We start from the raw sequence: 18,544 nt of genomic DNA, 5'->3' as shown, positions 1-18,544 counted from the left end.
TCCTCTGGGCTCCCCTCCTCCAAAGGGGCTCGGACGCTCCTCGTCCTAAGGCAGCCCATTTCAGTGTATTTCCGTTGAAATCTCCCGAGCACCCGTCGTGCACCGAGCTGTCTGGGAGCCCTAGGGAGGACCTCGCCCTGCACGGGGGCTCCTCGCCCTGCACTCTGCATCCCACGGTCTGCAGCACAGAGCACGCTGGCAGCAGTGGTCGACTTAGCGGATAAGGCAGACGAGAATGGGCCCCATAGCACCGCTGGTTAGTGGCAGAGTTGCCTGGCGCCAGCCTGAGAAGCCCAGCTGCCTTCAGGCTGGATCTGGAGGTTCTAGAAGGCAGCACACGGCTCCAGGCCTTCCCTCTTGCTTATCAGTGACCTGTACGCATTCTCTAAAATCGGGAAGGCTGTGGGCCGGTATATATGCACTGGTCCTCTTTTGTGCTAGAAACTATGATAGAATTTCAGACACGTGATCTCCGGTAATCTTGTAGTCGTAGGCGTTGTTACGCCCATTTTACAGATGAGACAGACTCCAACAGGTTAAGCAGCTGGCCCAAGGTTTGCTGGTCCAGAACCAGCAAGGTTTGGAGCCAGGGTTCAACCCCAGGTGTGACCGCCAGACCAGTGCTGTTCCTACTCGCCCGGTGGTTCCCCTAGCCTATCCCATCGCTTATTTAAAAATGAGTATTCCCAGGTCCAGCCCTTGGAGATCACGATCAGCAGGTCGGAGCAGGGCTGGGGCCCTTGTGAAAGTGGCCCCCGGGGTCTAGATGGGGGACCCTCTGCACGTCCCTGCCCCGGAAGTCGGGCCCTCTCGCTCAGTACCTTGTTCAGGGTCCCATGCTCGCGTCCCCTGTGCCCCTCCACCACAGCCCCCCTCCTACCTCCAGCCCTGCAGGCTGCCTCGCTGATGGGCCCTCCTGTGCTCTTGCCCCCTCCCCCCTCCAGTGGGCTCTCAGGACAGCTTGCTGGAGATCACCTTCCGCTCCGGAGGCCTGCCGGTGCTCTGCGACCCCACCACCCCGCAGCCGGAGGACCTGCCCTCGCCACCCCCGGGCGCGGGCCTGGCCGAGCTGGCGCACCCCGCCGGCAGCCCCCTAGGTAGGCGCGACCGCCTGGTGAAGCTGGAGTGCTTCCGCTTCCTGCCGCCGCCCGCGGGCCCGCTGCTGGGCGGCCTGGAGCTCCTCCGGTTCCGCGAGTCGGGCATCGCCTCGGAGTACGAGTCCAACACGGACGAGAGCGAGGAGCGCGACTCGTGGTCCCAGGAGGAGCTGCCGCGCCTGCTGAACGTCCTGCAGCGGCAGGAGCTGGGCGACAGCCTGGACGATGAGATCGCCGTGTAGGCGCCGAGGGGCCGGGGCGGAGGCTGGGCGCACCGCCGAGGATGCCTGCGCGGCGGAGGGCGGTGAGGACCCTCACCACCGGCTACTTTGGCTCCGGCCGGCGAGAGGCGCCCCCCTCAGCCTGCCGGTTCAGGAAAGGATTAGGATTTTGCTCTGGAAGGGGAGTCGGGGGAGCACTGGGACTCCCAGAGGTCAGTCGGCCCCTCTCTCCTATTTGTGACTTTGGGGGGAGGGGTGCAGGGCCTCCCAGATCTCCTGGCTTTGGGAGAGGGTCCCCGGTGAGGACCACCAGGCTGCTGAAGGACCTGTTCGGGATGGCTGCTTCATCAGGCTCCTCTGTCCTGTCCTGTGACGCCCGGGGGTCCCCTCCTGCCCCATCTCAAGGGCGGACTGTGGAGGGAAGCCATCCGGTACCTTCTCAGGTACGGTGCGTCTTCTATCCAGGATGCTACTCATTGCCTATACCCCCCCCCCTGCCACCCGGACCTTATGGGACGGATTCCTTCTCCAGGCCCTTGTGGAGAGAACAGAGGCTGAATGCTCTGGGCTGTGAAGACCGGGTAGTGTTTTCAGCTTGAGCGCAGTGTTGGGACATGTCACTTCGGGGAAGCTTCCGGATCCCTTGAATCTGGACGTCTTCTCCAGCTAGATGTTAGGTGTTGCTTCAGAGGTGGATTGAGAGTTTCACATCGGTGCGGCCGGGGCTGCGAACGGCCTTCGGGGAGGGCAGCCTGTTTGCCACTATGGATGGCTTAGGTCTGATTCCTCCAAGTGGAAGTCCTATCCCCATCCCGCAAGCCCAGCTCGCCCTCCCCTCCCCTGTGTCCTGCCTCGTTGCCCCCACCCCTGAGAGAGCCTCAGAGCCCCCCACCCCCCAGCCTTACCTCTCAACCTGTCTCCACTGGGTGGTAGTGGTCCGTTTTTACTGCAAACACACACAGGTGAGTCACACTGAGACTGTATTTTCCTCTCTTCAGAATCACTGCCATTTAGGTCAGGGACCACAGCCATGTCACCCTTGACCCGTCCCTGTGGGTGCATGCCTTGAGCACACCGAGAAAAGTGCCATGTGCAGCTCTCCCGTCTTGGGCCATCCCGGCCATGTCTAGAGTCTACCACTTGGTACTGCAGGCTGGTGGGGACAGGAAGGACGAGTTCCTTTGGCTGCAGTTAGACCATAGTGTCTGTTAACAGATTTAAAGATGCCTAAAGAGCGAGAGCCAAGCCGTGCTAGCGTTAACGTGTTTGGGGAAATAAGTCTCCACCCAGGACAACGAGCCACGGACCCGGCCTGCAGCGCTCTTAGAGGCGTGGCTGGGAAGGATGTGGTTTTCCAAAACACAGAGCACCTCAGCCCGGACTCTGCTTTATAGTTTTTATAAATGAAAGTGTAGCCCTTCTCTTAAGCAGCTGCATTTCCTCTAGCTAGAAAGTCCAAATGAAATAAATGCAGCTTTACGGCGGCCTTCCGTGGTGCGCCAGGGTGTCAGCGGAAACAGGATGGGGTGTGTGTGTGTGTGTGTGTGTGTGTGTGTGTGTGTGTGCGCGTGCGTGCGTGTACGGACAGGCACGTGTGCCCAGGTGAGGGAAGGTGTGTACGTGTGTGTGGGCTTGTGAGAAGTGGCCAGAGACGAGAGACTGGGAATCTTCAGGGTCTTTGAACGACAGCAGAATTGTGTTCTTTTCCTAACGTGTGTTTAGTTGGAGAGGGGTGGTCTGTTTATTTTAGCCTATTTTCTAAGTAACCCCTGGACGGAAGCGGGTCCAGATACACAAGGGAAGGAAGAACCGGGAAGGTAAGATCCACAGACTGAAGGAGCCATGTGGGGAGCCCGGTGTGGCCGAGCCTGGCCAGCTCCCCAGGTCCTCCGCGGGCGGGACCTCTCAGAGCGAGTGTTCCGGAGAGGGAAAGAAGGTCTGGCTTCTCGAGGCTTCTGCTGCTGCGTGTCCGCAGGAGCGCAGGGTGACCCCAGACGACCAGGTTTGTGGAACGTGGCAGGAGGGGGTGAGGAGCGGGTGGGGACAGTGTCTGAAGGGACTCGAAAAGCTTGCAGAGCAAAGGAACAGAAACCTGGGAGAGATGAAAGAATTGGAGAGACTCGTTTTCTGTACGCCTTGACTCAGGACCCGTTCGGGACCCTTGCCCTCGGGGGCTCCGTAGTGGTCCCCGCCTGCCTCAGCCCCAGCTTTCCCCCAGACGGGGTCTTTGCTGGAGACTGGATTGCGGGGCGGCCTCTTCACCAGTGTGAGCCACAGCGGGGGCACCCTGGGTGCGTGGAGAGACAGGACGGATCTAGGGACCCTGGCGACTCACCAGCCCCCGGGCAGGAAAGAGAACATCGCAGACCTGATCTCCCAGCGATGTACCCTCTCCTTCTCCCTCCTTGCTTCTCCCTCTGCTCACTGAACTCCTGCCCTCCTGTCTTTCATCCCTCCTCTGTCCACGGAGGACAAGTGGACACCAGGGGCACCCTCCTTACTGGTGCCTGCCCCAGCCTACCCCGGGTGCCAGCCGACTTCCGGGCACGCCAGGCCATCACAGTTGCAGAGCCAGCAAAGAATTTCTCTGCACAGGATGGACCGTATATTGTGATGGAAACGATACTCCTTATATCCCTGCTTTGCCAACGCTCTCTGTGAAGCCCCCTCCTTAGCCTCCCCTGCCCCAACAGCTCCTGTTTCCGGCTTGTGTTCCTTTGATTTCCTCTTTGCCTGACTGCCTCCTCTCACCCCACCAACCCTGAGCCCTCTCCTTTCTGAAACTGTTGTGTCATTAACTCTGTTGGTTCAACTCTCTGGGAAAAGATTCTGTTCATGTAAGTGCACTTAACTCCCTGGATGTTGTCACTAGTCTAGTGGCTTTTGCTAAATAAACCTTTCTGATTTCTAAACGCTTTTCCATGGTCTTTTCTTGCTTCTTCTATCTCACCTGCTGCCTGACCTCTCCTCCCTCCCACCCCCACCCCCACCCCTGAGCCAGCGGCCATCAGCTCTGCGACACACCGTTCTCGAGGGTTCTGGTGTTCAGAAGACAAAGAGGGGAGGGCAGCGGGACCTCCCTCGCCATTTACAGAGACCAGCCTTTGCGGGACCAGGCTCTGCGGTGGTTCTGATCCAAGGGTGACTTTGCTTCCCCAGGGGACATTTGACAGTGTCTGGAGACACCTTTGGTAGTCACAACTCGGGGAAGGATGCTTTTGACATTTAGTGGGTAGAAGCCAGAGATGTTTGCTAAATATCCTACAATGCACAAGTCCGGGCCCACACACACCCCCGCCGCCTCCCTGCCCTGGGACAGAGAAGCATCCAGCCCCAGATGTCAGTGGTGCTGAGGCTGAGACCCTGGGCTTGTGCCCATGTTTTGGTTTGGTTTGGTGTGGGTTTTTTGGACTCTCCCAACCCCAAAGTCCGAGTTGTTTGCAACTCCAGGCACCATTGGTGTATAAGCAAGCGTTGAGTGCTTGAAAAAGCACGACCTCATAGATGTTTTCAGATATAACCCCGATCATCTAGATTATAACATTTCATTGACCCCCTGACTACACGTCTGAAATGCGTACGAGGTAGGGTTCTGAATGGGCCCCTTCCTGACATGTCCGTCCTGAGTCAAAGCCGGCCCCCTCCCCACGCCTCCCTGCAAACGTCAGGACATCACTGTAGCGCAGCTCGGCAGGAGAGCCTGCTCGAGGCTCACACCTTCCTGCAGGACTAGAAATGAAAGGGAGGCGAACGCCAGCCAGGGAAGAGCGTCGAGAGCTAGGAGCTGCAGGATCTCGAAAAGCCACGCCATGGAAACCAGCTCACTTTGGCCAGGACTTGAGCCCTTTCGGAGGCACAGGGTTGTTCGAACCTGGTACTCGGTCAGGCCCAGCTCTTCGTGAAAGTTGAGAGAGTCCGATGAGCCAGGTTCCCGTGCCCTTTAGCCCCTTTCTGACTGAGAGACTGAGCCTCATTTTCTCATCTGTAAAATGAGGATAGACTATGCTAAGCAAAGCCATACGAAGCGTAAATGAGATTGCATGTAAAGGCCCCCGGGGATGCTCAGGGCCCCCCAGCGCTCCCCTTCTGATCGACCGGGGGGAGGGCAGGTTGGACGCGTGTGGTCAGGGCAGTTGTGTCCTGGGTGCGTTTTCTGTGGGCTGAAACTTTCTCAGCTCTGCTCTGAGAGCGCTACTGGGGGCCGCAACGATGCGATGAAAGGTGAAAGGCAGGGAGCACCTGTCTTCACGCTAAACTCCAGCAGCTGCCAAGGCAGCAGGTGGCATGAGCCGTGGCCCTGAGCTCAGTCCTCGGTGCCTGTGACACAGATGCAGGGTGGGCAGGGGCTGTGCGGCCCGCCCAGAGCCGATTCCCCTCCTGATTCTAGGTGAGGCCTCGAGGCCCCCGGGTGGGCCCACTCTGTACTCCCTCAAGAGCCTCGTCAAGGGGACACACATGCACAGTGACGCATGTCAGGTCTTCAAGGCCTTGGATGGCTTTTCCTTTAAGGAAACAGGAAGTGAGAGTGAGGACCCCTTTGGTCCCTCCCCTGGGGGGGTCCAGGGAGGATGTTAGGGCTCCCTAGGGAGTCTCCAGAGTGGACAGGCTGGGATCCTGGAGCCCACAGTTCAAGTGCACTCTTAGACTCTGTCTCGGTTGGTGGGTGGGGGCGGGTGAGGAATGTTCTCACGGTGTGGGGCGTGATGGGATTTGAGCCCCGCCTCCACAAAAGAACCACAAATGATATCTTAGGACAGGGAGAAGCAGAGATAGCTCTCCTGAACTAGAAAGTGAGGCTCTAGGAACACTTGCTACCTGATCACCGAAGGGCAAGGGGAGAACCTGGAGCCCAGCCTATCCCTACGCAGGGGACATGTGTCATTCCCCACCCCGTTCCACCCCGCAGGAGCTCAAACACTGAGAAGCTTCCGGACCGTGCAGAAGTCCTGCCGGGGTAGCTGTCCCATGCCACCAGGAACGGGTGCGCCACTCTCTGAGCCCTCTCATGGGGGTGGGGACAGGGACTGGTCCTGGATGGGGGCGACGAGGAGGCCAGGGTCTAAGGGCAGTGTTCTCATGCCTGAGCTGCACTGGAACCATACAGAAGGCTGGTCAGAACCCAGGTGGCTGGCTACCCCCAGAGTTTCTGATTGAGTGAATCTGAGCCAGGTCTGCGATTTGATCTCTGGCACATTCCCTAGGGATGCTGACACTGCGGATCTGGGCAGCTGTAGAGGCTCTTCCCAAATTTGAGGGGGGAGGGGAAACGGAGGGGGGTGGTGAGGGGCAGGGAGGTGGGCCTGGTGTTGCTAGGCAACCATTAGCCAAAGGGAAATGGGCGGGGCCCCTGGGAAGGACAGCGGGTGGACCGGGCAATCACACTTGATGGAAGGCTGTGACTAACGGGGGTTTACTGACATCCCTGGAGACATAAACAGGCCTCGTCCCCCTTTCGCCGAGGTGTCCGCTCACGGCCCAGCCGCCACCCCATGGGCCTACTTGAAGGCCTGGCAGCCGCTGGAGGCCAGCCTGTCCCCCAGCCGCGCCTTCTCCTGGCCCCAGAGGGCCTTGAGCTTGCGGTAGTACACCTTGCAGCTGAAGCCCTCCCGGAGGCCGCCCCGGATGTGGCTCTTGAGGGAGTGCAGCGTGGGGTACATGCGGCAGCAGGCCGCGCACTTGTAGCCGCCCTGCTGGGCCGGCCGCCACCTGGAGGCCACCAGGATGTCTCGGGACGTGATGGAGTCTGCGGAGTCCACGCTGGGCCCGGGCTTCCTGGCTGCCTCCCGGGGGCAGGTGTCCTCAGGGGACGAGGAGGACGAGCAGATGCTCTCTGCCAGCTCCTCGGGCAGCCGGCCCTCCCCCCTGCCCTCGTCCTGCTGCACCTCCGGGAAGCCGAGGGCCTCGGGCTGGCTCTCCTGGTCCGTGCAGACGAAGTAGCTGTACGGGGAGAACCAGGGCCGGTAGATGGTGCAGCTCCGCCGCGGCTCCCTGGGCTGGGAGTCCCCCAGGAGGCCGTCTGCAGAGGAAGGCAGGGGTGGGTGTGAGCGGGAGGCCTGGGGAGGCCTCGGCGGAAGTCGGGTCAGGCCTGCCCTAAGGTCGCCTCTGCCCCGCCTCCCTGCAGCGGCTGTTGTTGTTTTGAAGTGTACTTATTTTTGAGAGTGAGCAGGGTCAAGGCAGAGAGAAAGGGGGAGGGAGGGAGAATCCCAAGCAGGTTCTGCACTGTCGGCGCAGGGCTCGAACTCATCAACAGTGAGATCGTGACCTGAGCAGAAACCAAGAGTTGGACGCTTAAGTGACTGAGCCACCCAGGCGCCGCCCCCCGCTGACTGCCATTCTGAGAGCAGGGGGAAGTGAGGGGGGGGCTATCGAAGGCACGGCAGTGTGATCTCTGGGTGGTGGGGAACCCCACTTTCATTCACTGAGCCTTGGCATTTGTGCGCCACCTCCACCCCTGCAGACAGCTTTCTGCTGCCCCCTCTGAGGGGACGGGCGGGGGGCTCAGCCCACCCCCAGGGGTCGTGGCCCTTCCCTGCCTCACCGCTGTCTCCTGCAGGAAGCCACTTGGATGGAGGCTATCCTGCGCCCTCTCAGGAGCCAGGTGAGGGGAAGCAGGAGCCCTTCCCGGCCTGTGGGGCGTCTGCCCAGGAAGTGGGAGGGAGCAGACCCCAGGAGCAGCGGCACCCTTGCCTCGGGGGAAGCCCTCGCCTCCCTCCAGCCGCACACGCGCGTGCCCGCCCGGGGCCGGGAAGGCCTCACCTGGAGAGAAGACGGTGTTGTGCACCCCGTGCCGCAGAACACTGCCGTGGCCCTGGGGCGGCAGGGCCTGGGCCGGGCCGGACGCCTCGGTGGGCAGCGCGGTCTTTGCGATGTCTAGGTCACAGGAGAAAGATGCCAGTGAGCCGAGCAAGGTTGGGAGCCCTCTTCTTGGTGACCCTCCCCTGCCCCCCCTCTCCCCCCCGACATTCCTAGAGGCTCTACCTTGGGGCCTTATGACATCGCAAAGCTGAAGAAGCCATGCTCTCTTACGTGCCCACAGAAACAGAAAGAACTGTTCTGGTGGCTTCCTGGGGAATTCCGAATGGGGCATTTTCATTGTCCTCTGGGAAGGATTCTCTCCAAAGGAGAATGTTAGAGGCCGACCGGAGGAGAGCTTTCGGCCTGGCCTTGGCCTTCCTGCAGCTCGCGCTGTGTGTCTGTGTGTCTGCATTCTGGCCTCTGGGCTCGCTCCAGGATCCAGGGGAGGGAGTCTAGTCATGGACCACACCTGTCGCATAGTTACACGGCCCCTCTTAGGATGAGAAGCCAGCTTCTCCGAGTGAAACCTCTCTCGCCCACAGCCAGGGAGCGCCCGGGTAGGGGCTGGATGCTGCGAACGCTTGATAAAAAGCCCGCCTGCCCAAATCCCAGAGCAGTATCTGGGCTGTTTGGGAAACCAATGTACCGGGGTCCCCCATGCAGGCATGTGGGTGGTTAGGGGACCTGGCCACTCCATAGGGCAGCCCCTCTAGCTTTAATGTGCAAGCTTCTCCACCAGTCACGCGGAGGTCCTGTTAAACTCGCAGGCTCTGACCCAGCAGACCTGGGGCCGGCCCGAGACTCCGCATTTCTAACAAGTTCCCAGACGTGGAGGCCCCACTGACCGCACTGTGAATAGCGAGTCCTCAGAGCCCACTTACTCCGTGATGCCCTCCTCAGTGACCCCGCCTCTAAGGCTCCTACTGATGGATTGGAGAGTCTTCTCCAGCCTGTGGGCACAGGGCTGAACCTAGCACATGCCCTACACTGACTGTCAGCTGAGATTCTAGAGGGGAAAAAAAAAACTTCATAACAAACGTTTCCCCTTCCTTCCCTCACCAGAAACGAATGCAGCATTTTGAAAAGTTACTTTCTCCCCATGCGTAAATTGCCTTACTCACTAAACCATAGTCCTGTAACATGATCTGGTAGAGGACTCAACTAAAAGCTTCCCCCAAAACCACATTTTTGTAACCCTCGTAGCCCCAGAGATTACCTGGCAAGCTGGTGGCACGTGAGGACATAATGTCAGGAAAAGTTCTCAGGACAAAGGAAGAGACTCGAGGTCCAGAAATGCTGAGGAGTGAGAAGTTCTCCATGTCTGACTACCGAGGGTATGGCGATCACGCACCTGCTCCCAAGAGGCTGTTAGGTCGTCTAGACGATAAACATTCTGAGTGCAGCCGACATCACAAGGTCGCCGGTTCCACTCCCCAGCTGGGCTCTGTCTTCCAAAGATGGACTGAGTCCATTACATTTTGTAACGATTTCTTGGACTTGTCATTGCTCATTGGCCGGCCCGGGTTGAGAATCCGTGGGGCCGGCGGTTGGAGAAGGAAGCATATGGTAGAAATGTGATGGTGATTTCATCTGTTGACATCCCCCCCGCCACTTCGATCTTTGGTGTCATTTTTGTGTCATTGCTGTCACCCCCCAGCTTTGGGGACCTCTGTCCTCGCTGAATCACCTTCTTGCTCTCCTTCCCTTGCCTAACCTCTACCGCCCAATGTTTTAGTTTTTCTGTTTTTTAGTTTGGTGTATGATTTTTACATTTGTCTTGGAAATCATTTCAAAGTTAGAAATAGCTGCCAACAGGGCGCCTGGGTGGCTCAGTCGGTTAAGCGTCCGGCTTGGCTCAGGTCATGATCTCATGGTTTGTGGGTTCAAGGCCCGCGTCGGGCTCTGTGCTGACAGCTTGGAGCCTGCTGCCTGCTTTCGAGTCTGTGTTTCCCTCTCTGACCCTCCCCCACTCATGCTCTGTCTCAAAAGTAAATTTTAAAAAAATTTTTAAAAGAAGAAAAGAAAAAGCTGCAAAAATATTAGTTCAAAGATCATCCATACATTCTGTATCCAGACTTGCCTGTTGTTCACGTTTTGCTGCGTTTGCTTTATCAGTTCCCTCCCCTCCCCCTCCCCCACCCTGCTTTGTTTTCTGAGCTCTTTGAAGGTAAGTTATCAGCATCTTGTCCCTTTGTGGCGAAACACTTAGTGTGTACTTCCTAAGAACAGGGACCTGATAATGCTTTAAATGGCTGGTGCTATTTTTAGCAAATGGGTGGCTTACTCAACTGCATTATAAGTCCTTTGCTGGGGGGACTGACCTCCAGAGTAACAAGGTTGCATCTTGTCCCTGCCGCCCTTCTCCGCTGTCACAACCTAGCGCTGGGGGGACGTGGGGGAGGGCAAAAGGGGAGGATGCCGCATGGAAGGTGAGCTGGACTGGACGTGCTCCACTCCGGATCACCACAGCAGGTGCGGTCTAGGTCCGCCGGTGTATTCGATCTAAACGTGTGTGTGTGCGCGCTTGCACTGTGTGGGAGGGTCTGGTCTGGTCTGTGGGTAGCAGTGGCCCCCGCGCAGCATGTGGAGCAGTGGCCGTGCGAGGGCGCTTCTATGTTGGAGAGCCTAGAGCTGTCGTCTTGCTGGCGTTCCTCCTGAGTACTTGCACCTTGCAGGACAGTTTGGAGAAGCTGATTTCCTTGCCTGCTTCCCTCAGAGCCTGGTTTGGAGGCTTGGAATGAGTTGGAATGTAATTGGTGCCCTGGACTTCGGCGGCTTTGAGGGTATTGGCGATTTGATTTGGCCCCCGGGGTGCAGAGAAAGATCATGGGAGTCGGGGTGCATGAGTCCTCATCCCCGACCTGCCGTCAGCTCTCTGTGCAGCGTTAGACGCCTCCCGGCCACCATGTTTTCCTCTTTGGTTCATTTAGTCAGTTGGAATGGATGAACATCTCCCTGGTCGAAAACCTGGTGATGTGTGTGCAGAAATGGGACAGCATAGTAATGAGCGATGCACACGGGTCCAGAAGATTTTGAACTTCATCCTGCCAGCTGGGAACTTCCGATAGACTTCCTGAAAGGGGGGCTTCAAAATATCGGGGTACAGCCGGGAGACTGTGTCCATGCTTGTTTGTAGAGTTTTGGGTTTGGTTATTGATGAGTTCACGGGAACCTGGTCGCCCAGGGTTGGCTGTACTCCAGACAACAGGGCTCTGTCTTGCACGCTGTACCCTCTTGGTGTGTTGTTGCCGGTGGCCCCAGGCAGGAGGTGACGTTCCCCAAGTGGCCGGCCACTACATAAAATGTGTCTCTCTCTTGTTTCCCACCTGCTTTCCGAGCCCCTTTCTCGGACAGGTAAGATACCGTCTTCCTTCTGGATGACCCACGTCCTAGGTGTCTCCCTCTGCTCGGATGTGTGCATGTTGGGGGTGCCATTGGGCGGGCCACCATGGCAGGGTCCTATCACCTTTCCACTGTCATCGTTAGGTTCTCTGAGCCACCAAGCCCTGGTCGAGAGGGAGGGACAGAGCGTGGGGTCACTGGTGCCACTGGCAGGAAGGGGCTCGTTGCTTGTCCTTTAGGTCTGGAAATGATGGAAGCCCCAGCCAGAGCCCCACTTCAGGGAGAAGGCCAGGCGCCCCCGGACTGCCCTCGAGAGGGGGTCTCGAGTGGCTTCTGTAAGCAGAAAAAGGCCCGGGAGCAGTTTCTCAACACCGTCTGCCCAGAATGTGGTCAGTTTTTAAGTATTCCTATAAAAAGCCAGGTCAATGAAACCAACTTCTTAAATGCCGACTCCCATGCCAGGTTCTATGCTGAGCATTGTAGAAAACAAAAATCCAGATGCTCCTTCCCCTCGAGGGGCCGACCGTTTTATTATGGAGACAAGGTGTGTTGGCCAGAAAGACTTAGAGCACTGTAGAGAGAGCACATGATGGGTTCTCTTTAAAGTACATAAGAAGTCAGCATATACGTTATGAAGGGTAGAGAGCAAGAAGTGCAGAAAATCCTTTGACAGGCGTTTTGGTACTTACACTTCCAGAAATGAGCATGTCTGCACTAGAAGTTCACTTTAAGCCCAGAAGGAAACCACCACGGAAATATCCGAGCCAGGAAGTGGTGGCCCAGATATGTTCTGGTTTGGGGGAAAATAGTGAAATGCTTTCCTTTCCAAAGGCTACTCTGAGGTCATGAAGAATAATTAGAAGGATGCGGGATGTGATAGGCAAGTTATGCCAAAGGGGACGACATGGCAAGATGACGCTTTTAGGGGAAGAGTCAGGATCACCCCTTCGTGGGCTCGGCCTGGGCTCTTGCTGGTGTGACGTGTTGTCACCTGGAGCCCAGACAGCCTGAACCTGTCAGCTCGAGCCCCGGGCCCCAGGGCTGTTCTAACCCAGTTCCCTGGCACCGCCCCTGAAGTGGTGCTTTCCCTGTGCGCGTGGTAGACACGCAGACTGGGGGTGGGGTGGGGAGGGGGTTCGTCCACTCGTGTCCCCCAGCTCCCTGCTCTGCCCAACGACCTTCACAACAGGCCTTCGCTAGGCAGTTGGTGCAGAAGGGCTACGTCTGCTGAAGCCACAGGAAAGAGAAACACATCCCCTGGCCCGGGACGCCGCAGTGCAGGGCAGAGACGACTACTTGGTGCAGAGTTCAGCCGAAGAGAAAGCGCTCCCCGACCTCAGTTACTCTTGGGAAGGCTCGGCGTGAACAGGCACTGAGAGGTGTTGACAAAGAACGGAGTCTGTGGCCGCCTATAACCTCTCCCCCCCAGGACTGACAGACTATCTGGAGTAGTTGGTGAGGACAGAAACCTCAGGCATGATTCCAAGGCGCCCAGTGGATCTGGCTCCCTTGAGGACTGAGTGGATTTCCAGGTCGGGGAGGATGCCCTTGCCAGAGTGTAGACCGTGTGGCTTGGAGCCCTGAGCTCCGTTCCTTCCGGCCACAAACCTTGGAGTTGTGACCTTGGCCTCCATCAGTCTCCATCTGCAGAATGGGTTTGGCAGTTCAGTTCAAGACATTCATTGAGCACCTACTGTATACCAGAGCTGGCTAGCCGTTAAAGAAACAGAGGTGATGGAGTCATGGCCTTTGCCCTGCATCTGTTTACAACCCTGTGGGTCACATCCAACCCTCTGAGTTCATCTTTCAAACCAAAGATCCCAGAGAGAAGGGCCTTCCGTGAGGCATGTCCCGTGATCCCGGGCAGTGCGAGGCAGGGGAAAGGGTGAGGAAGCCTGAGCCCCCCCACCCCCCGGTAATCGGCCCTGTGACCTCAGGCCCGTCAGGCACTTATTCCTCTGAGCCCCACCTTGCTTGTCTGTAAGTAGAATTTCTGCCACTACCCCACCAGGTTCTCGAGAGGAGGGTGTTGGTCAAGTTCGTCCAGCTTCCTTGGCACCGAGTTCTCACACGTTTGCTGTGAGCCGGGCCCAGAGTCCCTGCTGTGCATCTGAGCGTGCAGCTGCCCGTTCTCCCCAGTTCCCCCTCAGGAGGAGGGAGGCCCGTTTCCCAAGAGAAAATGTGCTGCGCAGGTGGCTTCCCCTTTGAGCCTGATGTGTGCCGTGCCTCCCCCAGCTCTGTCCCCTCAGCTTGTGTCCCCAGCTCTGTCCCCAGCTCTGTCCTCTCCGCTTGTGTCCACAGCAACATACAAATACCGTATTACTCCCATCGTTTCATCTTCAAAGGGCTCAGTGACCCCATGGGGAGGGGTCAGGCCATGAGTCAAGGAGGCAGGTTTCCCGGGATAAGTTCTATTTAAGTTCTAGGTTTATGGCTAGAGCTTGCCACTCGTCAGCTGGGTGGGGCCAGCCTCCCCCTGCCCCGGCCACTTCTAGTGATTGATGGATTTTTGATGGATTTCCCCATCAAGAAAACCAGATCAGGACGCTCAAGAGTGTCTGTGCTGGCTCTTTCTTGAATGTTCCCTAAGCCTCGGGAAGGGACGGCTTGGGTGTGGGTCAGGGAACCAGCACAGGGACGCGGCCCAGGGCCCCACATGCCTCCGCTCACCGTTCCCATCTTCCTGTCTGTTTGCAGTGGACCACAGCATGTTCGAGAACTTGAACACGGCCCTTCCTCCGAAGCTGCAGCCCAGCTGCTCCCTCCCCAACCCAGCCAGGCCGGCGGCCCCCACCCCGGGGTCCGTGGAGCCTGGGGGGCCTGGGCTCCGCGTGGGTAGCAGCCAGCACCTCAAGAACCTGGGCAGAGCCGTGGGAGCCAAAGTGAATGACTTCCTGCGGAGAAAGGAGCCCTCGAGTCTGGACGGCGCGGGCGCCATGGAGGTCAACAGGACGGCGGGGGCGCGGCTGGACGGTGGGGCCGCGGAGGCCGACGGGTGAGCGCAGGGGGCTTCCTCCCAGAGCCCCGTGTGTCCAGGGGACACGAGCTTGTCACGTGGGGAGACGGTTGGGGCGACGCTCCTGTCCCTTGCGGCGACCTTCCGGTGTAGATCCCATTGTTTCCATGGTGCACATCACCAAGGTCAGAGGTGGGCAGGGCTCCGGAGTTAGTGACGGGCAGAGCCGGGTTCGAGCCCATGCGGTGCCTGCCGCTGCCCAGGCGCATTCTGACGCCCGGCCACACCTTGGAGCCCCAGCCCAGGCCGGTGGTAGTGGAAGAAAGCGGGCGTCTGTGGGACCCAGCGGGCCCAGGAGGGAGAAGCTTCTTGCGGTGACCCTCCTTGTGTCGACATGTCCCTTCCTGGCCTTGTTTTATTTACTTTTTAATTTTCTTTAATGTTTGTTTATTTTTGAGAGACAGAGCATGAGCAGGGGAGGGGCAGAGAGGGGGGGGCACACAGAATCTGAAGCAGGCTCCAGACTCCGAGCTGTCAGCACAGAGCTTGACATGGGGCTCGAACTCATGACCCGTGACATCATGACCTGAGCCGAACCCAGACGCCTAACTGACTGAGTCCCCAGGGCCCCCAGGCCTTGTTTTTAACACCCACCGTGAACCTGAGCCGGCAAGTCCTTTGTCAGGCTCGTCACACAGGCTCTGATGGGACTCGGTTCACCTGTGGTCCCAGCAGCAATGCTCTGCTGCTGTCAGCACCGAGCAGGGATGTGACGGCTGCCACCACCCACACGCCACCCCGGGGTCAAGGCCCGAGCCGGGAGGCCCGTGCAGGGTGGGCGAGCCACTGGGTGGCGGGGGGTCCTGGGGACTCGCCATCCTCCAAGCACACGTGCATGTCACCTCAACCCCGCAGGCCAGCCCTGCAGGACGAGTTCCCGCGGCTGGACCCTCCACCTCCCATTACCAGGAAGCGAACGCCTCGGGCCCTGAAGACCACGCAGGACATGCTGATCTCGTCACAGCCCGTCCTGAGCAGCCTGGAGTACGGGACAGAGCTGCCCCCTGGGCAGCCCCGGGACACCCTTCCCGCCCCCACGCCCGACGTCCCCACAGAGATGTCGGACAGGGGCGAGGCTCTGGCCAACGGAGAGGTCTCCCTGTCAGTGCCCGACCTGATCCACCAGGACAGCCAGGACGAACCCAAACTGAAGGTGACTGAGTGCAGACGGGCCTCGTCCCCGGGCCTCCTGGAGAGAAATGGCCTCAAGCTCAGCCTGAGTCCCCTGCGCCTGGCTGAGCCACCAGACGACCCCGGGCCCCCTCCTCAGGCACGGACCTCCAGCCTGGATAATGAGGGCCCACACCCAGACCTGCTGTCTTTTGAGTAGGGCCCCTCCTCCCTGCCAGGCACCCCCTTCCCCTCCACCGTCTCCATCCCTGGCACCCCCTGGCCCTTGCCCAGGCTCCGCGTCCCGTTTGCCCCCTTGTGCAGTGATCTGTGGCCCAGTCCCCTCACGTGGGCTGTGTGGGGCCAGGTCCCCGAGGCGTCCTAGTTAAAAGCTCTGTCTGCCGAATGCTAAAGGGCCAGGCTGCCGGCTGGAGGGTTGGGGCATCTCTGCTCCTGGGTGGCCCGGACTTCCCACTGGCCTGCAGGGCCAGCGGCCTGGGATGGAGGGTCCTACGGGACTTCTCTGCACTCCCTCCACCCCATGCCCTGGCTCATTTCTTCCGCCTCTGGTCGGGGGCCTCTGGCCGAATGGGAATGGGTGGGCTTGCCTGACGGCGGGCCCAGGCCTGGAAGACCCAGCTCCTCCTGGTCCCCTCGCCTCTACCCTTGGGGTGTGGGCCGGAGGAGGCACTTACCAGGCCTGCGGCCCGGGTGCAGCCCTGCCGCCAGGGGTGCTCAGGGCATTTTCCACCTGCCCAGCTGGGGAGCACGCCAAGCCCCCCAGGCCTGCCCACTGAGGAGGTGCTGGGGAAAGTGATGCCACCAGCGGCTTGTGGGATCCATGCGCAGAAGGAAAGGCCGGGGGCCCCTTGCTATGTGAGGACCGGGCGAGGCAGGCCCCGGAGAAGCATGGGGCAGATTAGCATCTTGCTTCGGGGGCGGCCTGGGAACATGGCCTCCAGGGAGGCGGCCCCAGGAGGACCCAGAGCAGAAGTCACGGAGAAGATAGGGTCAGGACAGAGCAGGCTTTCAGGGAGCACCCCGCCCCCCACAGCCTGAAAGGATGCGGCTTTAGGGTCTGGGTGGGTGAGTGAGAGCCACAGTGACGAGGGAGCCTGGGATGCAGCAGGAGCCCCGGAGCCGGGCCGGCCAAGCCACCTTCCGCTTGGCAGGAGCTGCTTTGTTCTGCCATGTTGCCTGGGCCTCCCTGGAAGCCTTGCCCTTGGGATCTGTGCCAGGGACTGACCCAGTTCACCCTGCCCTCCTGGCTTTGCCCACTTCCGTGTTCCTCTCTCCTGCCAAGAGACCCCGTGTGTGTGTGTATGTGGCGGAGAGAGAATCCCAACCCTGGGGGCCTTTGCAGCAAGGCGTCTTGAACAGGGTGGCCAGCTCCCAGGGACAAGGAGGCCCGGCCGGGCAGACTGTTGGGCTGTCTTCCCCCAAGGGCGCCTGCTGCCTCCCCTCCTCTGGCGCCCCTACAGGGCTCCCCTCCCATCACCCAGCTCTTCCCTCCCTCCCCTTGCATGCAGAACATCCAAGCTAACCCCTGTAGACCTGGGAGCCTAGTAGGGGGTAGGGAGGAGGCTAGCCACCCACAGTGTCCACGGCCTGGCCCCCCACCTTCCATTGCTCTGGAAAGCAAGGCCTCACTGCATGCTCACAGCGAAGCCCAGTCTCCCCCACGAGGGGCTGCGCGAGCCCGGCCCCCTGCCGGCCATGGTGCAGCGGGCAGTGAGTGGAGGTCTAGATCCTGCCTTAACTCCAGGAACATCGCGAGGATGGGCTCCCAGACTCCAAGGCTCAGAAGCTCTCAGGACCAGCATTTGGAAGCCTGTGAGTTTCCCCCAGAATGGCTTGGAGTTTTGCCCAAGACACCGAGCACGGGATGAGGGCAGAGAATGGAAACATGGGTGCTGGGCGCTGGCACGTGAGCCTCTGACCAGAAACTCAGTTTGGTGCTCTGCTGGGAAGCTTCGCAGGCCCCTGTGCTCCTTCCCCAGAGGTCAGGGTGGCCCCGGCCAGGTGGTAGGGCAGCCGCATGTGCAGAGGGGTTGCAGGCCCGGCTGGCTTGAGCCCCCTGCTCCACATGCCACAACCAGCCACTGCTGAGGTCCTGGCCCTCAGAGTCCGTGCAGGAGCCCTACCAGGCTGCCCCAGGGCTGCGGCCAGGATGACCCTGGAGTTCTCCAGACTCGAGTCAGCAACCGGAAGAGGCTCCAGTCTCCAGCCTCTCTATGATCTCTACCGTGGCCGTTGTCCTCCAGCCAAGGCGATGCTGCCACCTGGGGGAGGGGGGCTTGAGCCTGAAATCCCATCCTAGATGCCGCAGACACTGCCCGGTGCTAGGGGCTAGGTGCCACCCCGAGACAGCAGCAGTGACAGCTTCTAATCCCGCCAAGGGTCTTGGCGAAGACCAGTTCTCTGTCCAGTGCCCCGCTTGGCTTCCCATGTCTGTCTCAACAGCCTGATCTTCCTGTGATCACAGCCTGGCAGCCGGGTCCCCCCACCCCCACACACCCAGATTCTCTGGGAGCTTGGCCCTTGGGTGGCCCAGTCTACGCAAGGGCAGAACAAGAGTGAAGGACTCATCTGCTATGTCTGCACAAGGAAGTTGGGGGCACGGAGTCTTTCCTCTCCCCGTTACTCCCCCAACCCCACTGTACCCCCATAGTCAGCACATAGCTCTCCCTGATGAATCACAGGTGAGCTTCCAGACCCCGGCAGGTGTGCGGTTCATTTCCCCACATGGACAGAGGCGTGTCTGTGTTCTGTGCGTGGATGGTCTGAAGACAGACATGCACGGCATCCATCGACTTTGAAAGAACAAAGAGGTCGGCCCCGGTCTGGGAGAGGAAGAAGATTACAGATCTATTCTGAGTATTTTCTAGAGATTTTATATTTATATTTTTAGTAGTTTTCCAGTAGAAGGAAACTGCAGAAATAAAATGATCTGGTTTGGTTTC

General features: G+C 59.3%; 2 protein-coding genes across 8 annotated transcripts in view; one reads left to right on the top strand and one right to left on the bottom strand.

Moving 5' to 3' along the window:
* Positions 1-18,544, top strand: part of NOS1AP (nitric oxide synthase 1 adaptor protein) — a 292,958-nt gene extending 274,414 nt beyond the window's left edge. For 2 of the 6 annotated variants that reach the window (XM_029935722.1, XM_029935721.1), the window contains exon 10: positions 945-4,230. In XM_029935722.1, the coding sequence (XP_029791582.1) occupies positions 945-1,339 (395 nt within the window). In that variant the 3' untranslated portion in view covers positions 1,340-4,230. Of the gene's footprint in view, positions 1-944; positions 4,231-11,401; positions 11,468-11,766; positions 11,845-12,870; positions 13,187-14,152; positions 14,451-15,326 lie in introns of those variants that run through there. The other 4 variants (XM_029935726.1, XM_029935723.1, XM_029935724.1 and 1 more) reach the window with 4 other exon arrangements.
* On the bottom strand, positions 6,707-9,500 carry SPATA46 (spermatogenesis associated 46). 2 transcript variants are annotated; one of them, XM_029935727.1, is made up of 4 exons: positions 9,330-9,413; positions 8,297-8,582; positions 8,075-8,188; positions 6,707-7,334 (listed from the first exon to the last, which is right to left on the bottom strand). In XM_029935727.1, the coding sequence occupies exons 2-4, from the start codon at positions 8,571-8,573 to the stop codon at positions 6,814-6,816; spliced, it is 912 nt and encodes a 303-aa protein (XP_029791587.1). In that variant the 5' UTR covers positions 8,574-8,582; positions 9,330-9,413; the 3' UTR covers positions 6,707-6,813. The 2 variants fall into 2 exon arrangements, with proteins under 2 accessions (XP_029791587.1, XP_029791588.1); XM_029935728.1 differs by lacking the exon at positions 8,297-8,582 and having other exon boundaries at positions 9,330-9,500.

This window comes from Suricata suricatta, chromosome 3 (assembly GCF_006229205.1).
Source record: "Suricata suricatta isolate VVHF042 chromosome 3, meerkat_22Aug2017_6uvM2_HiC, whole genome shotgun sequence".
Taxonomy (NCBI): domain Eukaryota; kingdom Metazoa; phylum Chordata; class Mammalia; order Carnivora; family Herpestidae; genus Suricata; species Suricata suricatta.
This window is presented reverse-complemented; position numbering and strand designations above follow the sequence as displayed.

Coding starts and splice junctions, on each gene's coding strand:
- SPATA46 (XM_029935727.1), bottom strand. CDS start 8,573: ATGACTAGACTCCCTCCCCTGGATCCTGGAGCGAGCCCAGAGGCCAGA. Junction 8,189..8,296: donor CGATGTCATAAGGCCCCAAG/GTAGAGCCTCTA, acceptor CCTGTGACCTAG/ACATCGCAAAGACCGCGCTG. Junction 7,335..8,074: donor CAACACCGTCTTCTCTCCAG/GTGAGGCCTTCC, acceptor CTTCCTCTGCAG/ACGGCCTCCTGGGGGACTCC.